The following is a 21,483-nucleotide window of genomic DNA, read 5'->3' on the forward strand; positions in this document are numbered from 1 at the left end:
GGTGAAGTAAATACTGTAAAAAAAAAAAAATAACAAAAATAAGTAGGTTGGTCTATTTTATTTTGCTTACAAAGAAAGAGCGTTATAATTGGAGGGCCTAAAAACCCAGGCGTTACGAGCCTAAAACCCTAGGAATTACCAGTTGGGCCTAAAACCCAACGATTCAAGAAACAACTTTTTATCCCACTCCGACGCTGATAAGGTTGAGCAACCACGCCGATTGGTCTATTTTGTTTTGTTTAGGGTATTATATAAACGATTCAAGAAACAACTTTTTATCCCACTCCGACGCCAATAAGGCTGAGCAACCACGCCGATTGGTCTATTTTGTTTTGTTTAGGGTATTAAATAAGTCTTAATAAGAGGTTTATAAAATTTATATTATAAAAAAATACTCGTAAAAGTTAATAACAAAAATCATCCTTGTGTTTTGTTAATAAAATACACTTTTCATCTCTACCTTTCATAAATTAAGATTTTGGTCCTTGATTTTGGAGCCACGTCAATAGTTTTGGTCTAGAAGCGTTGACTTTTTGACCAAAATTGATTGACTTTTTTTTACCTGAATTATTGATTTTTTGACCAAAAGTGTAGATGAAGGTCGCCAACGATTAAAATCGTAATTTATGAAAGTTAGGGATGAAACTTGTAACTTTTTTTGTAATCTTAATATTAATCTTAATATATACTATAAGACAGTTGAACTAATGACTAATTAACCAATCACATCGTTCGATTTCATCAAATTGACTTTTGATGATATCACCATTTAGATAAACTACAAATTAAAAATCTTAATAATCATTATCCAAATATATTATTATATTAATATTTATATTAATTTGTAGAAAAAGTCTCATTAATTTACACTTTTTTGTTTTCCATCAATAATTTACACTTTTTAACCCTGAATACTTAATTTATATATATTTTTAGTATTTATATATATTTGTAGAAAAAGTCTCATTAATTTACACTTTTTTGTTTTGCATCAATAATTTACACTTTTTAGCCCTGAACACTTAATTTATATATATTTTTAGCCATCAACTTGAGAGAATTTTTTAAAATTTACAATCATTTAGTTAAATAAAAAAAATTTAACATATGAAATATTTTCTACAAAAAGTTATTTGAAAACCTAATGACTTATTAACAGATATTAGATAGTCCTAATTGTTATCAAAGAATATAATAACAATCCTAATTGTTATCATATTATCATAGAACAAGTGATTGAAAATAAACATATGCGTGTTATGAACGCGCATCATGATTAAATACATATACTTGAATGTCAAGTTCGGGATCACAAATATGTTTATATTTTAATTCTTAATTATTTTTCATAATAATATCACATTATGAGTACATCTGTTTCAAAATATATTATAATGGAGAAATTATTATATATAGCATGTGCCTTATGGAATGACTACAGCAAACAATTCCATCAATATGTCTAGGCTAATAATGACAGTGAGGAACCTATGATTATTGTACTACAACTTGCAAAATATAACACTTAAAACCGTGTTTTTTAAAAATTATAAGCTTTTATGACTTAAATGTATGAAGATCTGATATTGTTAATATTGTAAATCCCGTGTCCAGTGTTGGACACGGGTCTAAAATCTAGTATATACTATGAGACAGTTGAACTAATGACTTATTAACCAATTAAATCGCTTAATTTTATCAAATTGACTTTCGCTTATGTCATCATTGAATTTAATTATAAATTAAAAATTCTAATAATCATTATTCAAATATATTATTATATTAGTATTTATCGAAAAAATCTCATTAATTTACACTTTTTTGTTTTCCATCAATAATTTACATTTTTTAACCCCTAATACTTAATTTATACTTGATTTAGCCTTCAACTTGAAAAGGATTTAAAAAAAAAAAGTTAATCATTTAATTAGTTAAAACAATTTCAACGTATGAAATATTATGTACAAAAAATTATTTCAAAAGATGAAATATAATATATGTGTTTAATGTTTTAGAAGTATATTCTTTTAAATTTGTTTTTACTTACATTTTTACATTTAAATTTATATATTTAATAATTTATCTTATCTTTAAAATGCTATAAACAATCCGTGTAATCACATCTCTTGACTTTCTCAGGATTTCAATTTTGACTTTTCTTTACTTATTATTATATAAAAATAAAATATAGATTTATACATATAAATATCAATGTCGACTACATGACTAAAGATAAATATTTCTTATAAGAAAATATTATAAATTGATACCTATAGGAATTACAAAACATGGGACGATCACAAAAGAAAACACAATTTACAACAGAGGGTTAGTTGAATGATAAATCCAAATTAATATGAACCCCATTAAAAATTCATTCCATCTCTCAATCAAAAAGATACAAAATTTTCTTTTTTTATATATTAGTTTTGTGTATTAATGTTTAAAGTTACTATTAGCACTCAAATCAAGGGTCCTAATTATTATCAAATACTAGGAAAACAATCCTAATTGTTATAAAGTTATCATAGGACAAGTGATTGAAATAAACTTCTCTGTTTTATGGCCCCACATCATAATTAAACAATCTACTTGAATGTCAAGTACGGGATCATAAGTATTTTTATATTTTAATTCTTAATTATCTTTCATAATAATATTACATTATCGGTGTAACTGCTTTAAAAAAAATTCTATAATAGAGAATGACTACGGCAAATAATTCCAACAATATGTCTCAACTAATAATGACAGTGACGAACCTGTGATTATTGTACTATTACTTGCAATATATATCTTTAAAATTATAAGTTTTTATGACTTAAATGTATGAAAAAACTAATATTGATAATATCATAAACTCGAGTCCAGTGTTGGACGCAGGTCTAAAATCTAGTTAACTCTAAAAAAAAATACAAACATATATGTTTCATTGCTTAGAGTGCTTATAAAACAGATTTACATTTTTGTTCCTTTAACCATCTTATATATATATAGATTTAATCCTTAATGTCACTCCTCAACTAAACATTTTTTTCCAAAAAAGAAAAATTTGGTGTAGTAGCACGATGTTGTATCAACGATGGTGGCTTATGGTGTTGGAGGAGACTGGCGATAACATCGACGACTGATGATGATGACGACGACGAGTAGTTTTGATAATTGTTGTAAAAGTAATTGATCTAAAAGAAGGGATTATAGATATTTTAATATATGCTACAACGTGTAGGGTATTCCACCTAGTTTCTATTATATTATGGTTTAGTGGGAATAATGCCCTTTTTCTTTACAAAAGGTCACGGATTCGAATTCTATCTTAAACGTATTTAGGGTGACAACTAACAACAAGTATGTAATTTACACTTATCGTAGTAGTGAGTCGGTTTCTCTTTTCAGATATATGGGTGATAAAGGTTTTCATCAAGTGGTTTAAACTACAGATCTATTTCGCAATGGGACTCTCTAGCATGGGCCCAATCAAATCAATATATATTAGACCTTTTAATATTCACAAATAATTCATTTTAAAAAAAGTAAAAAATAACTTGTTATATTTTATATTGCCATGTTATGTTACAATATATGAAAAGGGTATCGTTTGTATAACCCATACGTAAATGTTAACCATTCATATGTATGAAAATTTTCATGAGTCATTCTACTATAATATATTACTATAAGGGTATCCGTGTAATGGCGGTGGTGATGTTGGTGGTGACAGGTGGTAGTGGCGTGTGACTGTGGTGATGATGTAAAAGCGGCGGCGGTGACGGGCGGCGGCGGCACGCGGCCGTAATTGTAACAACCGTCTTAGAAATGTTCTAAATAAGTTCTTTGAGACGTATTTTCGCCATAAGAACGGCTAGACAGTTCAATTTATTTAAGTTCTTGACGTGCTTTAGACCTAAATTATGTGCTTATATGAAGGTCAATTTGATCTTGACTCTTGGTTTATATGACGAGTTTATGATTAAGTACGATGAAATATTAAAGTTCGGTTCGTAAACGTTCGTGTTCATAAAAGTCCTAGTTAAAAATGTTCGCACATAGTCCCTGTATTTATTGAGTTTATTTATTATGGGGAAGGTATATATAGAAAAGAAAGGAAGCCCTAGAGAGAGAAACAGTACTATTCATCTTCTCCCACCTTCCACCTCTCTCTCTCTCTAAAACACACACTTGCAGCCACCTAAACACACACACAAAGCATCTCTTGATTTTGGATTGTTAAATCAAAATCGTTTGTACTTTTAGCATCCTTGTGATAATCAAAACATACTTCTTGAATCAAATCTCGGGTAACAACAACATTTTACGAGTTTTTGATCAAATTAAAAATGTACTTTTTCAAGTTCATGTTCTTGATGATTTGGTCCAATTTTTGATTGAAAATCGTGTTAATAGTTATTGGGTTTGTGTCTAAATGTGTTGAATAAGATTTGTGTGAACAAATTTGGGTCATAATATGCTTTAATCTACAAAATCCATTTTGAAAGTGAAAGTACAACTTGTTCTTGAGTGCCACAACTTGTTCATGTGTTATTTGATCTTGAAAAGCATTAAAAGTGTTATTGGTAAGTGTTATTGGGTATATACGTACTAGTGCTATGTCCAAACAAGTCCGGAACTCGATCAAGACCTCCTTGTTGTTGCTCGTGCTTGTTCTTGAGAATGGGACGATCTTGTCCTTGGTGCAATGGGACGATCTTGGTCCCAAGACCGTCCTAGGGCAGCCTATGGTCCCTTCGTGCTTGTTCGTTTGATCTCGTGTGGTAGTTGTGTTGTGATGTCGTGTTGGTACACTTATTGGGTAACTAATCCTTTGGATCGGTTTCGCTCAAACACTTGTTCTTGAACTAGTAATGACCTTGTACTCTTGAACTTGTTTGTGTTCTGTAGCCCCTGAAACGATCTTGTACTAGAAACTCCAAGACAATCCTGAGCCTAATAACTTAGACGATCCTGAGCTTGATGTCTAAGACGATCCTGAGCTTGATGTCTAGGACGATCCTGAGCTGATGACTAGTGAAACAATCTTGACCATGAACAAATGAAACGGTCTTGGAACCCTAGGTTGAGTTTAAAACCCTAAAACGATCTTAACTCTATAACTTATCATACTTGAACTTAAAACGATCTAATCATGTACTTGATCACCAAATCAATCCTTAGCTTCATTATCATTTGATCAATCACAATTAAAGGCTACTTATTGACAACAGAACTAGTTCCTAAAACGATCTAGAACAACGTACATTGTGCAAACCCTAATTGAGTACACTAAAGACATGTTCTATCTTAATTACTAAAGTACGAGTTCTATGAACAACTAAATTGAGTTCTTAAAGCTAAAGTTCATTATTAAAGACACGTTCAACTCATTAACACGATAATCACTTATGTGTGAGTTCAAAGACGTTCAGTTCGAGTACTTAAAGTTCATTCAAACCCTTTTGAGTCAAAACGTCCAAAGATCTTCAAAGGACCAAATCATCAGTTCATCAAGGACATTTCAGTGATTATTTAATCACAAGAACTAATATACGTACTTATTTATGATCAATGACATGTACTTAGGCTTCCATCAAGACGTACTTGGAATTTGGTAGATATAACCTATCTATCTCTGTGCTTGTTCTCTGTGCTTATACTACTGTGCTTGTACCAGATCACTGTGAGTTCACTAATCCCCCTTTCGTACATTTTGTTCAAGTTCTTTTATCGGGGACGGAAAAGCATGAAAACTATTTTGTACTTGTACATATGTTCTTGAACTATTCTACGTACTACTATATGATCTTGAGATACTTACGAAATGATTCTTAACTATTTACAAAGAGTAGTTAGGTCTTGAATGGGCAGGATCCTTAAATACTTTCATATCTCTGTACTTGATCTTTAACATGTTCTAGTTCGTACTTGTACTTGTTCAGTTCTTGTTCACTGCTATCAATTCATATTCCACAGTTCAGGGATTGAACCGTAGGTAATTATGGACAACGCTGTTTAGGGTAGGCCCACCCTCATTCTCCGCAGTTCTGGAGGATGCATATTACTTGTTCTTGTTCTGACCTAGATCTTACTTGACGTACTTGAACTTTATGAGCATATCTTTACATTACAGTTCAGTTATGGCCAATCGGGTTAGCAGTGACAATATATATTTACAGTTCATTATACGTTCTTGTACTGTTCATACTATTACAAAGTACTTATGTTAAATGTGCAGATCATATGACCTAGTTCTTACTTTTCTACTATTACAAAGTACTTTGGTTCAACGTACAAATCTTGTGATCTTGTTCTTATTATACATATATGTAAACTAAAACGTACTTGATGTGAATCTCACCAACTACTTTCGTAGTTGACATTTTGAACTTACATGCTTTTCAGGCTAGGATTATAGATCTTGTAGCATAGGAGTCTTCTTCCTTTAAGCTCATTCATTTGGCAATTGTTCGAGCGTTCAAGATCAGGAGCTGTGAAGACTTTCCTCTGCTTGTTCAGTTCAAGACTTCAGTACTTAAAGACAATTGTTCTGTCTTTTGTTCATTGACTATTATAAGTTTATCTCAAGTTATGTAATAACTATCGTACTTCTGTTATATTTTAATGATATTGGTTGTGTTGGAACTTGTATTGTGTGCAATTGTGCTTATCTGTGCATCCCGTATATTCCGCTTTAGCGGGGTGTTACAGTAATAGTGTTGGTGGTGGCGGCGACGACAATTGATGATGGTGGTCGCAACAACAGTGATGATGGCGTCTATTGGTAGTGGCGGCGACAGCTTAATAGTGTTGATTATCGATGCATTGTGGTTTTGATGAATTGTTAAAATTCAACAAAAATGTTATTTGCCTTATAAGACAGTACAGTATATATTTTAACGGTTGTATTTCATTATCTTACATATTAAACTCAATATTAAATTAAACATATTTCACAAATACGATAACCTGAAAATGTTTTAACTAAAAATAAAAAACTAAATATAAGTTTTCATTTTATAACCATTGTAGTACATATGCAAAGTTTCTTAAAAAAAAATAAAAATAAATTGTAAGTCTTCCTAAGAATTATCATAAAAATTTCAATCTTATAATAATGGGGAGTGATATTCGTACCATTTATTTTGATTGATGTATCACGACTGTGCATTGCTGACTTGTACAGTCAGATATACAATTTGTACATTGTGATGCATTAATAAAAAATAATGGTACTAATATCACTTCCCTATAATAATACATGTAATCCATTATTTTTTTTCTTAATCATTTGATCACTTGATTTTTGATTAATTATTAATAAAATTATCATTTATGTCACATAAAAATAATATGAAATTTGTAATAAAAAAACTCATCTGAAACTTTCATAAATGATTAAACCTTGATCATTTTAACTAACACAATTATGGGACTTTTATTTTTTTAAGTTAGTTTGGATTCAGACGTGCTGGAGACAATTTTAACCACCGATTTGCTGAACCTCTAATTCTCTCTACATGGAAAATACTTTGAGATAAAAAACCACTTTGAAAAACTCACATCCGAGACACACATAGTGTATTTAAAAGATATCACTAGACAACCCACCTAAGTGGAGTTGGTTAACACAATTATGGGACTAATGGTAATTTTATTTTAATATAACCAAAATTTACTATAATAAAATTAAGGGGAAAGTTTAGGTAAAACATGCGGTACCTATCTTAGGTAAAGCATGAGGGATTATGTAAAATTCAGGGGGGACTATGAATGTTTATCAAATTCAAAGGTTTAATTTGTAACTTTTTTAAAAGTGTCGGTACCTAAATTTTGGTAAAGTTTGCAATACAGACCATTTTTCCTAAAATTAAATAAGAAGATTAGAAAAGCACTACGAAATGGAACATGGAATTAAAATGTTTTGTTTTAGGAAAAATGATCTGTACTGCAGATTTACTTAATTTTAGGTATTGCTACTTTAAAAAAAATTATAAATTAAACCTTTAAATTTGATAAACATACATAGTCCCCTTAAATTCTACATAACCTCCTTTAAATTTTACATAATCTCTCTCATACTTTACCCAAAATAGATAATACATGCTATAAAACTTCTATAAAACATTTTCCCTTTGTTTTATTCATTCATTAAACCAAGAAGATGCATGTATGCAGCACCTCATGGGATGCAGTGAATTCAATTGACCGTTGGAGGAAAAATCCAGCTTGCGAACCATATATTCGGCCCTACCCTCACCAACAAACAAAAACATTACATTGCTTCGAAATTGACACTTACCATTTTTAATTGTGTTTCCTTTATCAGTATCTATTTTTAATTTTATTTATAAGTTGATGTGATTCCATTATCCAAATCTCTATTGACATTTTATATAAGTTAAATTAATAATACATATACGTCACTACTAAACAAATTATCAATTATGTGATTTGAAAGTCCACCTTTTAATTTAAAGGTTTGCCAAGTTAATAAAACTAAATTGGTGTTCGCGCAATGCAGCGGCGGTGAGACGGTGACGATTATTAACGTAAAAATAATTTCATTGCGGTCAACGATGTGATAAATTTTTGCGGTGGGATGTGAGGGGGGGGGACGGATTGTGAATTAGGGTTTTTTTATTTGTTTCCACGTGAGGGGGATATAAAGGTTGAATTTTTTTAAATGGAATTTTAGTCACAATCTATAAAATGAAAATAATGTTGTATTAAGATGAAGGGTAAATTAGACATATCAGGTTCTTAAATTTAAGGAATGAGAGTTAAGTTTGTTTGATTAAGGAGTATAAATAATCAATCATATACAAGTACTCCATAAACTCAAAAGGCAAAAACTCATCTATCTATCTATCTATTATAATATAAATAAAAAAAGGAGGATAGGGATGCACTTGGCACTCCTAATCCTCCTCTTTAAGTCTATCTCTCAACCATAATTAATCCTATATATATTTTTCTATATTCTTTTAGAAATTTCACCTATATTCTATTAAATAATAAAAAACAAATCTTTTTATCCTTAAAACTCTCCCAAAATTTATTATATATACACAGCCTAAGAAAAAACCCTCACGAATTTTTAACAAAAAAAAAAGGTTCGACTGCCTCACGAATTCTCAAAAAAAATAAAAAAAAGTTCTACTAACTCAATAAACAAAAAGAGTTTTCTTTTATATATATCTTGTTCATGTCTAATCATTATTTTTTTATTTTTAACTTTCCCAAAAGTTATTATATATACACAACCTATAAAAAAAACCTCACGAATTTTTAACAAAAAAAGATTTGACTACCTCGCGAATTCTTTTTTTAAAGAAAAGTTGGACTTACTCAACAAGCAAAAAGGGTTTTCTTTTATATATTTTTTGTTCATGTTTAATTATTATTATTTGACATTTAAATCTTATGTAGTTATTATTATTCATCTCTTTTAGTTTAGTTTTAAGAAAAAAAACCCTCACAAATTCTAAAAAAAAAGTTCCACTACCTCATGAATTTATCAACAACAAAAAAAGTTCGACTTACTCAACATACAAAAAAAGTTTTTATTATATATATTTTTATGTTTAATCATTATTATTTGATATTGAATTCGTATGTTATTATTATTATTCATCTCTCATAATTTAGTTTGTTGTTCATTATAGGTTTATTAATTTGTGGCTTATTCTTCAACTACAAAAATAAGATCATGATATTAACCTAACACATGTTAACCATCATCTACGACTCCGTGTTTGTGCATGTATGGACTATTTCGGATTGAAACAACCTGAAAAAAATCAAAACATTCGAGATGGTCTTTCTTGATGAATTGACATGTATTTTTATAATTTTTTAAAAGTTTCTACTATATCTGCATATTTGTTTTTGTTTTTCTTTTCTTTCTAAATATGTTGCATATTTGTTTTTGGACTTTTTTTTTGTTCTTTTGATACATATATAAACATATAACTTAAGAAAATTTGGGTAAGTTTTTGTATTTGGTAACAACGTCAAAAGATTGAAATATCAAACTGTTTTTGTTCACCTCTTTTATCATCTGACATTTTTTCTTATTTCTTTCTTCAAACTGCAATAAACAAAAGTAACAAATTTGTCAATAAAAAATAAGTTGAAAAAAAAGGTTAACTGAAATTGATATTGATATAGAGTTTATCATCATATGTTTCGTTCTTTAATTTGTACTTTATCTATTTGAATTTTATTTAGTTTTATTTAGCATACTTACATTATTATTAAAAAAAATTGATTTATATATTTTACCCGTCTGAAAACTAGTATATTAGTAATTTCATTAACCTCTTTTCTCGAGTAGTCATTTTTAGGTATCAAGTTGGAGTCATACATTTAAGTTTATCTTTAATTCATTAAACTTAAACTCGATACGTAAACGTGGATCCACGTTAAAATTTTAGTTTAATGGTGAAACACTGCCATTTATATCAATATTAAAAACCAAATTATATTAAATTAAATAACACAAATAATAATTACTATAATAAATTTATAAATGCTTTAAAGCTAAGTGTAACATTTTATTACCAATTTATATTTATACAAGGTTTTTTACCCACACGATATGCGGTTGTTGATTTAATTTTTTTGTAAGTTTTCAATATTAACATTGGTAGTAAACAATTAAATTTTGTATAGTTAGCATACTTTATGTTGTTTATTTTTCTAAAGAAACATGAACAAAAAATAAAATACTAATTGTATAATTAACATTTAGTGATACGAAATCTTTATTAAGGACATGCTACGTTACATAGTTCTTAAATTTTAGTTAAACAACCCAATTTATAAAGATTAACTATTAGTTCACGATAAACGTATAAATCAATGGGTGTTTCGATCTGTTTTTGATTGACACGGTAAAAGCCAAAAAAAAACATATAAATCAACATGGTTGTTTTCGATAGCTTCCTCTTTTGATTGACACAGTGAAAATCCAAAGACATGTCGAGTTGGAAATGAAACATTATTTAGTCTAGGATTTAAAATGACAATGATTAAATAGCTAGTTTATTATATTCGACATTTGATTTATTTTTTTTTTATTTAATAAATTTCAAACATAAAGATTTTTATCTAATTAAATATCCAATAGATTTTACCTTTCAAATAACAAATAATGTGAATGAATTATCGGGTAATAGCTCGGCCAGTGGCTAGAGTTATGTTTTAAATCCATTTGTGCGCTCCGTGGGTGAGTTTTTCCCTTAGGCCTCAGGTTCGAGTATGGGGTTTGTCATCTTAGGTTATTTTCCATGAAGAGTAAGAATTTTAGCGAATTCATTCCAATAAAATATATTAGTAAAAAGTACATCATCTGACAACAAAATTTGTAAAATTTAAGAAGTTTTAAATATTATTGGAAACCAAATTAAAATTACAGGTGAAATTTTTTTATAAAAAAATAAACAAAATCACTTTGCAAGAACTTTTAAAAGCAACGATCTCATGTGAAAGCACATATTATAACTATGGTGACACTATTATAAGATTTTATGACATTCAAGATCGATAATAACATATAGAAAATAATAACAAAGAAAATACTATGTATTAGAAAAAAAATCACCATCATATTGCAAGATTGTTAAAAAGCACAAATCACATGCAAACTAAACACATAAAAATCATTATAAAAAAAAAGTTAAAACATTCAAGATTATGAATATATGACGTAGCTAGATAATACAATAACATATAAAAAAAGAAAATATTTTAAATTAGAAAGTGAAAATTACCATTATTTGAGAAGACGGTGTCATGTCCCTAACAAAGGGATATAAAACAAAATTAAAAGGGACACATAAACATAGTTAGAAAAATTTACTTTACATAAACACGTATACAATGAATATAAACATAGTTAGAAAAATTTACTTTACATAAACATAGTTAGAAAAATTTACTTTACTCCATAGTACTACGGGTAAAAAACACTTTGGGGCTGTTTGGTTGGGTGGAATCATTTGGAATTCATAAGAATTGGAATTCAAATTCCAATCTTTCACTTGTTTGGTTGGGAAATAAATGGAACTGGAATTTAAAATATTCCATCAAATTCCTTAAAACAAGGATTTTACAATTCCTTCAGTTACATGATAGAATCTTCAAACATTCCAAGGAATTCATCATGTTTACCAAAATACCCTCTTACAATTAAACATCCAAATAAAAATACCTTTCTTTTTGGAACACACCCATCAGTTCATCACCATCGACCACCGTTGTTGCTTATTTCAGCCGTCGTTGATTATTCCGGCTGCAACTGTGTCGTTGTCGCTGCTTTTCCAGTTACTACTTCCGCTGCCGCTTTTTTTTACGGTTGCTAATTCCGCTACCGCTTCTTTTTCCGGTTGCTACTTCCGCTGCCGGAGATTTGTCTGAGCAAAAGACGCAACATGTATGTGTGTTTGCTTTGTAATATTTAATTGTTTATGTGTATTAACTTTGAAGATAGATTCATAGATTATTATGTGCTTTTTTTAGTGTATGCTAGTGTGTGCAGAAAAAAAGAGAGATGGTGTGAATCTTGAGATCAAAGAAGAAAAATGTGATTGTATGTCTCACATATTTAGGTGTGCATATTATATTATTGGTTATTATCATCCTATATAATAATATATATATGTAAAGAAAAAGAATTATTTATAATATAAAATCATAAAGAGGTTAATTTTGTCATTTGACAAAATTGAATTCCAATTCCTTTAATAAAAATCTAATTCCTTAAAAAACATTCTGTAAACCAAAACCCATTTTGGATCTCACTTTCTCTCTCTCTACGGAATTCATGTCTTCATGTTTTGTTGTCTCTCTCTCTCTTTACCGTCTTTCTCTCTCTCCCCTGAATGCAGCAATTACTTTATTTTAAAGTCTACATTAACATAAGCAGCAGCAGCAGCTGCTACCTCACTTTCACTTTTTTCTTTATTCCTTTTTTTTTATAAATTAAAAAGTTGTAATAAAAAGTTGGCTTTTCGCTATTAAAATCCAAACAAACAAAAAAGTCACAATCAATCAATCGATCGAATTCTCAAACCCCCCCCAAAAAAAAGTAATGAAGTCAAAAACTCGTTTGGACTCGGCCGTATTTCAACTCACCCCCACTAGAACAAGGTAATTATTACTTCAACTTACTGACTTACCATGCATATCTATCTATCTATATCTATATGCATATATCCGTGTCTGTGCATTATTATTATTTTTATATTTTTAGTAAATATGTTATGTTAACTTTCCAATTGAAATGCTCTGAATGTGGCATGTGAATATTTATTTTTAATGCTGGTTTTTATGTAACTATGCATGCTCAATTTATTTATTCTAATCAATAAAAGCATTAGTTTTTTTAAAAATACATATTATTCTCATTTTTGGTTCATTAATAATTATATTAGTATATCTCAGTTATAATTGGTACTGATAATTTAGTTTTCTGAACAAAAATTCAGGTAATCCTATGTATGGTTTGATGATGTATGCCTTATATATACGAGAATTGATGTTCGTACCACAAAACTTTATATTTACCACACGGTACAATTATTAAAGCATACTGAGTCTGTAAAGCATATTTGTGGTAAATAAATCAAAAGTTGTGGTACGAATATCACCCCCCTCATATATGTAGTTGAGCGAGGTATATATCTATATCGAATAAATACAATTCTTGTAAAATTTCCAGGTGCGATTTGTACATTATCGCAAACGATAAGAAGGAGAAAATTGCGTCGGGTTTGCTCAACCCTTTTATTGCACACCTAAAGACAGCTCAGGATCAGATTGCCGAAGGTGGCTATTCGGTATTGCTTGCACCAGAAACTGGCAGTAACGCAACATGGTTTACAAAGGGCACCGTGGAAAGGTATATAGTTCAATTCATGCTTTAGTTTGACTCTTTGTGTTGATATATGACCATCATACTTTCAGAGTTTCATGTTTAAAGGTTTAAACTGCTGAAAAGTTTAAGCTTTTCGTGTGGCATTGTTGCTATTTCACGTTTCAATGTCATTGTGCAAAGTTTTCCGTATTTAATGGCACTCTTTCTAAATCATGTTGATGATCTTGAAGATTAAACCATAACAAAAACCTACTATGTTTGTTTTTTATAGTTTTGTTCGCTTTGTGAGCACTCCTGAGATACTAGAACGTGTCTACATCATAGAATCTGAAATCCTACAAATAGAAGAAGCAATTTCAATTCAAGGAAACAATGATATTCAGGTTAAAATATATGTATATATATATATTCCCGTGTATGTCGTATGTTCAGTAAATTTGTTTCTTATATTTATCATTGAAGTGTCAATGATGGCAGGTAGAAGACCGTCTGGTAAAGCCTGTGGCAGTCAATGAAGGTGTGTATATATATATATATAGTAATCATTTGGACCATGTGGCATTTCCGATTCTATAATTATCATGGTATTGAATTTTTTTCACATTTTGGCCAGAAAATAAACCCGCATATGATGCTGACACGGAGAAAGCAATTGTCCTTTACAAGGTAATGAGTTATGAGTCACCCAGTATTATTGTTGTTCAGTATGATTAGTGTTGGTTATTAACTAGTTCCTTTTTTCCCTTGTTTTGGCAGCCTGGGGCCCAAGAGACTACTGTTTCCAATGCCAAAGAGGGAAATTCGAAGTACTGGTGCTCTTTTCTTCAGTCCATCGTTTCACAATGCATGTCCCCAGTTGTTTTTGAGTGTGGATGTTAGGCGTGAGCTAGTTTATTTGTCTATCAAAATCAAATTAGGACACTTATCTAAGGTGGTTTGAGGTCTTTTGAAACATGACAGAATTTAGAATATGCGTTGCATTGTCTTATGTCCTAGTTATGCAACGTCAAATAAGTTGAACGAGGGCCACTAGATCTCAAGGTTTCAATTACTACCAACGAGGTCTTATATTCCCTTGTTAATGGAGTGCTAAACATTTGACAGAAAATCATGGACTATGCCCTACACTTAATTTATTTTGATACCAAAAAACTAGTCTTTGCATGGTCATACCTGTCTATTGTTACAGCCAAGTTCCAATTCTGGGGTAGTGAAGATGTTGCACTTAAGACTTGAGTTGGAATGAACTTCACAAGCATTTCCCTAGACATAAATGGAGGTTGTCGGTGCAACAGTGACATTTTGGTATGATCTTTATGCAGTTCAATCTTTGGCTACAACGTGGCTATGTTGATGAATGAGTCAACTCTCTCTACTCATGTATGATGGATAAGTATCCTCAAAAACACTTGAACAAATTGTCTGGTTGGCTGGGTCAGTGTCAGATTGTTGTGTTCACATTCCCACAGTTTCTATAATTTCAGAGGGTAAAAGTGTTGTGCATATACAAAACTTGGGATCCGCGCAATCATCACATATGATTGTGAAAAAAATAGTGTTCTTGTCCTTTGACCTGCCGTTAATCCCTTTTTAACGTTTTCAGGCTGCGATAGAACCACATGTAGGCCAGAATCTTTTAAATGATTGGAGAAAATAAAATATATTTATTTGCGTAACTACTTAGTTATTATTCAATGTGGCCTGATTCTTATATCTTTTTGTTCGAATGAGAGTTCTTATATATCTACTCAATGTATATTCAGAGTCCAGCTCTTACATGTTCTTGAGACACGCAAAACAGTCCTTAAGAAAGAACAAGGCATGGCTTTTGCACGTGCTGTTGCTGCTGGTTTCGAAATTGATCATATTACGAATTTGTTATCATTCGCTGAATGCTTTGGTGCATCACGTTTAATGTAAGCAGCTATCTTTGCATCACTTTCTTTTGTTTCTGCTCATGTATATATCTATATTTGACCATCTGTATGTACATACAACAGGAATGCTTGTTTGCGGTTCATGGATTTGTGGAAGCGAAAACATGAGTCCGGACAATGGGTTGATATAGAAGCAGAAGATGCAATGTCTGGCAAATTGGATTATTCGACCATGAATGCATCAGGTATTGTGCTTTCAAGTATGACCAATGGGCCTAATGAACCCAGGGGTGATGCTACTTCAGAAACTAAAGAGACAGTAGGCGGTGATCCAAATGCAGGTAGGAATTTGCTTGACCAGTTTTACTATTTAAGTAGATTTTCATATGTTTACGTTTCTATGACCGCCTGCTATGCCATCTCCATGCATAACCTGAACTAACTACGAACAACCAAAAGCATGAATACTGTCTGAAACAGCAAGAGGCACGACTTGATAAAATGAAATCCCAAACGAATTAATGGTTAAACTGAAGTAACTATAGAGAATCTGATCTGAGTTTTTCAAAGATCACTTCTAAATCATAGGACAGTAAAAGGAAATCCTTCCATCGTTGATGAATGTTGGTTTTGTATGGTAGTTATGTAATATTTGTAGCTGCTTTACAACTTTACAAGTGCCCTATGTCTAAGGTTTATGTTACTCTTAGTTGTTTCTTGGTCGTCTTATATTGTTTTCATTTGTTAAAGGTGGTGAACAACAATATCATGGAGGACAATCTCCCAATCCAGGTTTCCCTCCTTGGGGTATGCATACTTCACTAGGTAGCGTACCCGTGTATCAAGCATATCCCATGCCATACTATCAACATTATCCTGGAACCGCTCCATTTTATCCTCCGCCACCTTATCCATCCATGGAGGATCCTCTTTTTCATTTGAGGCATTCCATGGAACATAATAACAGATATACCAGCCCTGAACCTGACGAAGGCTCAGAACTACAAAAGGATGTTGGAAAATCTGGGAAATCAAGATCAGGCAAGGTGGTTATCCGTAATATTAACTTCATTAACTCAAAAAACCAGAATTCATCAGGAGATGACTCCGAATCAGCCTCTGACAGTGATATCGGGGATGAGATCGAGTCTCGTAATAATGGAAGTAGCTTAAGATCCTCGAAGAGAAAAGGTAACCGGAAAGAGTCTGAATCTGAGACTCGTAACAGGAAAGAAATAGATAGTGGCCCTTGGGATGCATTTCAAAGTTATTTACTCAAAGGGGTTGCAGAAGGTGACCGTTCTGCTAATGAAGATATGTTTGCAATGGAAAAGGATTCTAAAACAAACAGACTGCAAAAAAGCATGGCTGCTGATCCATTGGCACATGTAGGGCGAGATGATGATGGTGAAGGGAAGAGAATTGATATGCAATCCTTTGATAGAAATGGAAGAAAGATTTTGTATAGGAGTGGAAATGACGATTTTTTGTTAGGTAGAAGAGAACAAGCATATGTAAGGGATCCACTAGTCGATAATGGGTTTGAGGGTGCAACCGCCAATTTGGACAGAAATGGATTGCATGCTGCTGACGAAGCAGTTATGGTTTCGTTGCGCTCAACTTCAGGTGTAAATGACCATAGAAGTAGCATGAATATGGACTTATATGACCTCCCATCATCCAACACTCAAAATCCAGAAAACATATCTAATAAGCAAGTCATCACATATGAGCCAGATGCCTTAAGCTTGATGCCTGAACGAGATCTTGAGAAGAGGCCTTTGGGATATGATCCTGCTTTAGACTATGAAATGCAGTTAGCTGAAGATGCTGCTGTTGCTGCTTCACGTGAAAAAATGAACAAGACCGAAGTTAAGAAAGGGTCTAAAAGTGCAGAAAAGCACCAACCGTCGAAAGCTAACCAGGGGCCTTCTTTGGTAAGGAAGGGAAGACCATCGAAGGTGAATAATACTATAGAGGATGCACGTGCACGTGCTGAGAAACTAAGATCCTATAAAGCTGATCTTCAGAAAATGAGGAAAGAACAGGTACTGTGCTTATTTCTTTGTTATACTCCAAGTGTATAGTAACTTTTAGAGCATTTCAAGTGAATGTTACATATTATTATGTATACTATCATCTTTAATCGTTCCTAAACTTTATCCCATTTCCTATTTATTTTTAAAACAAATGATTGATCGTTGTTTAAGTACCTATGTTTAAATCTCGCTATCTTCAGCAAGATGCAGAACTTAAAAGACTTGAAGCTCTTAAGATGGAGAGACAAAAGAGAATTGCTGCAAGAGCTAACTCCAGCAAACAACAGTTACCATCTAAGCTCTCTCCCATGTCTCACAGAGGATTCAAGTTCACTGATTCAGAGCCTGGTTCATCGTCTCCTCTACAAAGATCCAAAATAAGACCTACTTCCATAGGATCAACCATTTCAAAAAAATCCTTGACCAGCAGCACCAAATTAGCTGATGGGAATCATTCAGCAGGGAATAGATTGACCAGATCCTTGTCATCTATGTCAGATACAAAGAAAGAAAGTAGTTCTGTTATTCCAGATTCAAAGGCTTCTATGACTCGCATTAGAAGGCTATCTGAACCTAAAAAGATCAACAACATTCATGTTCATACTACTATTAAGACACGGAGTGCAGAGCCTGTTTCGAAACCAAAGTTATCCAATGGGCCCGAGAGCAAAAAGATTTCTGCTATTATTAACCTTGATCAAACTAAGGCTGCATCCCTTCCTGAGCTCAAAATCAGAACATCAAAGGCATCTTCAAATCTAACGCAAAAGGTGAAGGTAAAGGAGGATAAGACTGTTGGAGCTTCTGAAGTTGCTAAAGTGAATTTAAATGACAGATTCAATGTAGCCGATGGCAACCCTATAATTGACAAGACTGTCGTCATGCTTGAACATAAGCGTCAGTCATCATTAACTAAGGAATATGTCAGTAATCATGGAACAGAGGTCAATGTTCAAGAGGTGCCTTTGTCTATGGAAATTATTGATAAAGGGACCATTTCAGTCCACCCCCAGAAACATCATACTTCTGGTGAGGTCAGAATTTTATGCATCCCTTGCTCATACTCTTTCCATTCCCATAATAGTAATACTCTTCAGGTTGTTAGAAATATGCAAAAGTTAATTATTAGTTAAGCTTTAATCCAACATCACCTCTTTTTCAGGTAACCGTCACAAAATATTCATATCATGTACTAGTCATCAAGTGACCATTAAGTACATACATAAAAGAATTATAGCTGTCATCCGTTTAATTGTTATTATTCCTGACTGAGAACTACATATTCTGTACACCTATTTTATTTTCCAAAATGCATAAAAGTATAATTTGTATCAGTTAAAAAGCATTAATAAGTAGTTCTTAAAAGCAAACCAATGGGCTGACATCAAAGCGTTTTCTCACATTTCAACTGGTTAGTCTGATTTATAAGTTGTCTTAATAATGCCGGTGTCCTGCTGTCTGGTCAGGTGAATGATCGTGTGGAGAATTTGGGCGAAAATCCAGGAACAAGTTCTAGCTACCAAGCTCCTTATGCACGTGTTTCATCTTTTGAAGACCCATCTACTAGAAATTCAGAATATGCAAAAGCACCTCCGTCCAACTTTGGAATGACTTCGGGAGCTGAAAAGACATATATTTCTGATTTTAACAACTTGAAGCTGGAAAAGATCCCTGAAGTCCTTGAGAAACCCCAACCAAAAGGATTCAGACGACTTCTCATGCTTGGAAAGAAAAGCCACACCCCTTCAGATACCGCAACTTCTCAACCTGATAATCTTACATTCACTGCCCCTGCTTCTGCTGAAGGTAACTCCTAATTGATTTTATCTATTATTATGCTCAAAGGAGTATGTTTTAGTAGCTTCAGTTGCCCGAGTGTAGCGTCCTGCACTATACTTGATCTCTGAGTATAATAAAATGAAATATTCTGTTTTCCATTAACTAATCTAATAATCAAAACTAGATCAACAAATCCATCATTTGCTATAGTTTTCTTACATGTTGATAGTTTATTTAGCCAAATGTGTTTTTTTTTTTTTTAATCTGTGCAATTGTCCAAATCTTCATTTCTATGATCTTCGATCTTCAGGGGCCGTCACACTATTTATATGCTTTATTTATAGAAGTTAACAGTGGCATACATATCGATTCCATTTGATATATGCCCACTATGTGAGCTAGAGATGTTTCTCTCGTTTTACTGTCCAGTGAATAGCTGCTTATAGGAATTGCAAACCTTTATCCGTCATCTAAGTATTTCAGATTTTTGCTTAAACATATGTTTGCCCTCATATAGATGATTGTGAAATGAAGTTTGGTCACTTTTTAATTTTAAATTAATTATTCTGGCATTGTAACTCACGTTTCATCCATTTCCTTTCAAGTCGGAAATCAGAATGTGAAATTATAAATGTAAACAGTGTGCTGACTCTATGGTATGCTTCTGATATCAAACAGTTCATACATTGAAGACCTTAATATCTGAAGATCAAGCTCCCATACATGGTCATGCTTCTCAAAAGTGTGAGTCTACATCTAAGTATCTAACTATATATTCTTTCAAAACTATATTTGTTTGGCTCCTGTACTATTTATTATATAATGTTTTGCTACACGAATATTAATTAATACTACTCATGTCCCAACCACTTTTTGCGCACCATCCCTACTTTCCAGAGTCAAATTGAATCTTACTTATTTGCCCTTAGTGAACATTTAATTAGGGCAAACCGGTAAACAAGAAATGGTCGAAAGAGTAATTGGTTGACCAGAAATTGATTCTATTTTTTAAAAATAATTATTAAGAATTTGTAATGGCAAATAGTGTACTTACTAATTTACTATCATATAGTATTAGTCTGATAGTTGGTTTTGAATATGTGATTGTTGTACGTGACAGCTTCAAAACACTTCTCGTTACTATCCTCCTTCCGTGGGAAGACAACTGAAAAGAAACCAACCGCATGAATGGACGGACATCTTTGAAACTTCGAGGCTTTTGTGAAGTGAGGGGGTATATCCTGAGTTATTAACTTATTATGCACATTCTAAATGTATAGTTGATGAAATTGGGTTTAAAGAGCAGCTCTTTTTCGTCAATTTCTGTGGGTTGTTGTAGGTCAAAAGTTTTGGACCATCTACATTCGAATCTCTAGGTTAGCTTTAGATCAAATTAAGACTGATATGTTTTGTTGCTGGTAAATTTGTTAATTAAATCTATTAAAGTAAAGTTGATGAAATCCTTTCTTTATTGCTGTACAAAAGTATATCTACCCTCTGATTGAAAGATTGAACTCATGGGCTCCATCTATTTTCTCTCTTTTCAATATATTTCTATTTCTGTGATATATCAAAGTTTCTAATCTTATGTAAGAATCTTTCTTTATCATCACCAACTCATTTTCTTCGATCTTGACAAAGCCCTGCCATTTCTGATTTCCCCGTGACACACCAGGACCAGGTACACAGATCACAGATGTTTGATTTGAGCTTTAATGGAGATTTGTTGCAGATCTTGTAAAGAAGATATCTACTGTGCTACCTTTTTTCGTTTACCTCCTTTTAATTGTTATAAGTTTTTCTTTTACCTCTCTTAACTTTTATAGTTTATCCCTTATGCCCTATTTAAATACGGAGTATCTTATTTGATTTTATGTTAACTTTTATAGTTGATAACTAATTAGGTTACGAAATG

General features: G+C 31.9%; 1 protein-coding gene across 1 annotated transcript; it reads left to right on the forward strand.

The window, feature by feature from the left end:
* Window positions 1-12,964: 12,964 nt before the first annotated feature.
* LOC122604113 (COP1-interacting protein 7) lies at window positions 12,965-21,028 on the forward strand. The gene is made up of 13 exons (XM_043777017.1): window positions 12,965-13,146; window positions 13,718-13,897; window positions 14,145-14,256; window positions 14,351-14,390; window positions 14,487-14,539; window positions 14,630-14,679; window positions 15,637-15,789; window positions 15,874-16,091; window positions 16,501-17,798; window positions 17,990-18,823; window positions 19,256-19,595; window positions 20,247-20,312; window positions 20,689-21,028. Exons 1-13 carry the CDS (start codon window positions 13,088-13,090, stop codon window positions 20,754-20,756), a joined length of 3,471 nt encoding a protein of 1,156 aa, XP_043632952.1. The 5' UTR covers window positions 12,965-13,087; the 3' UTR covers window positions 20,757-21,028.
* Window positions 21,029-21,483: the final 455 nt, after the last annotated feature.

Source organism: Erigeron canadensis, chromosome 1 (genome assembly GCF_010389155.1).
Source record: "Erigeron canadensis isolate Cc75 chromosome 1, C_canadensis_v1, whole genome shotgun sequence".
In the NCBI taxonomy this organism is placed as follows: domain Eukaryota; kingdom Viridiplantae; phylum Streptophyta; class Magnoliopsida; order Asterales; family Asteraceae; genus Erigeron; species Erigeron canadensis.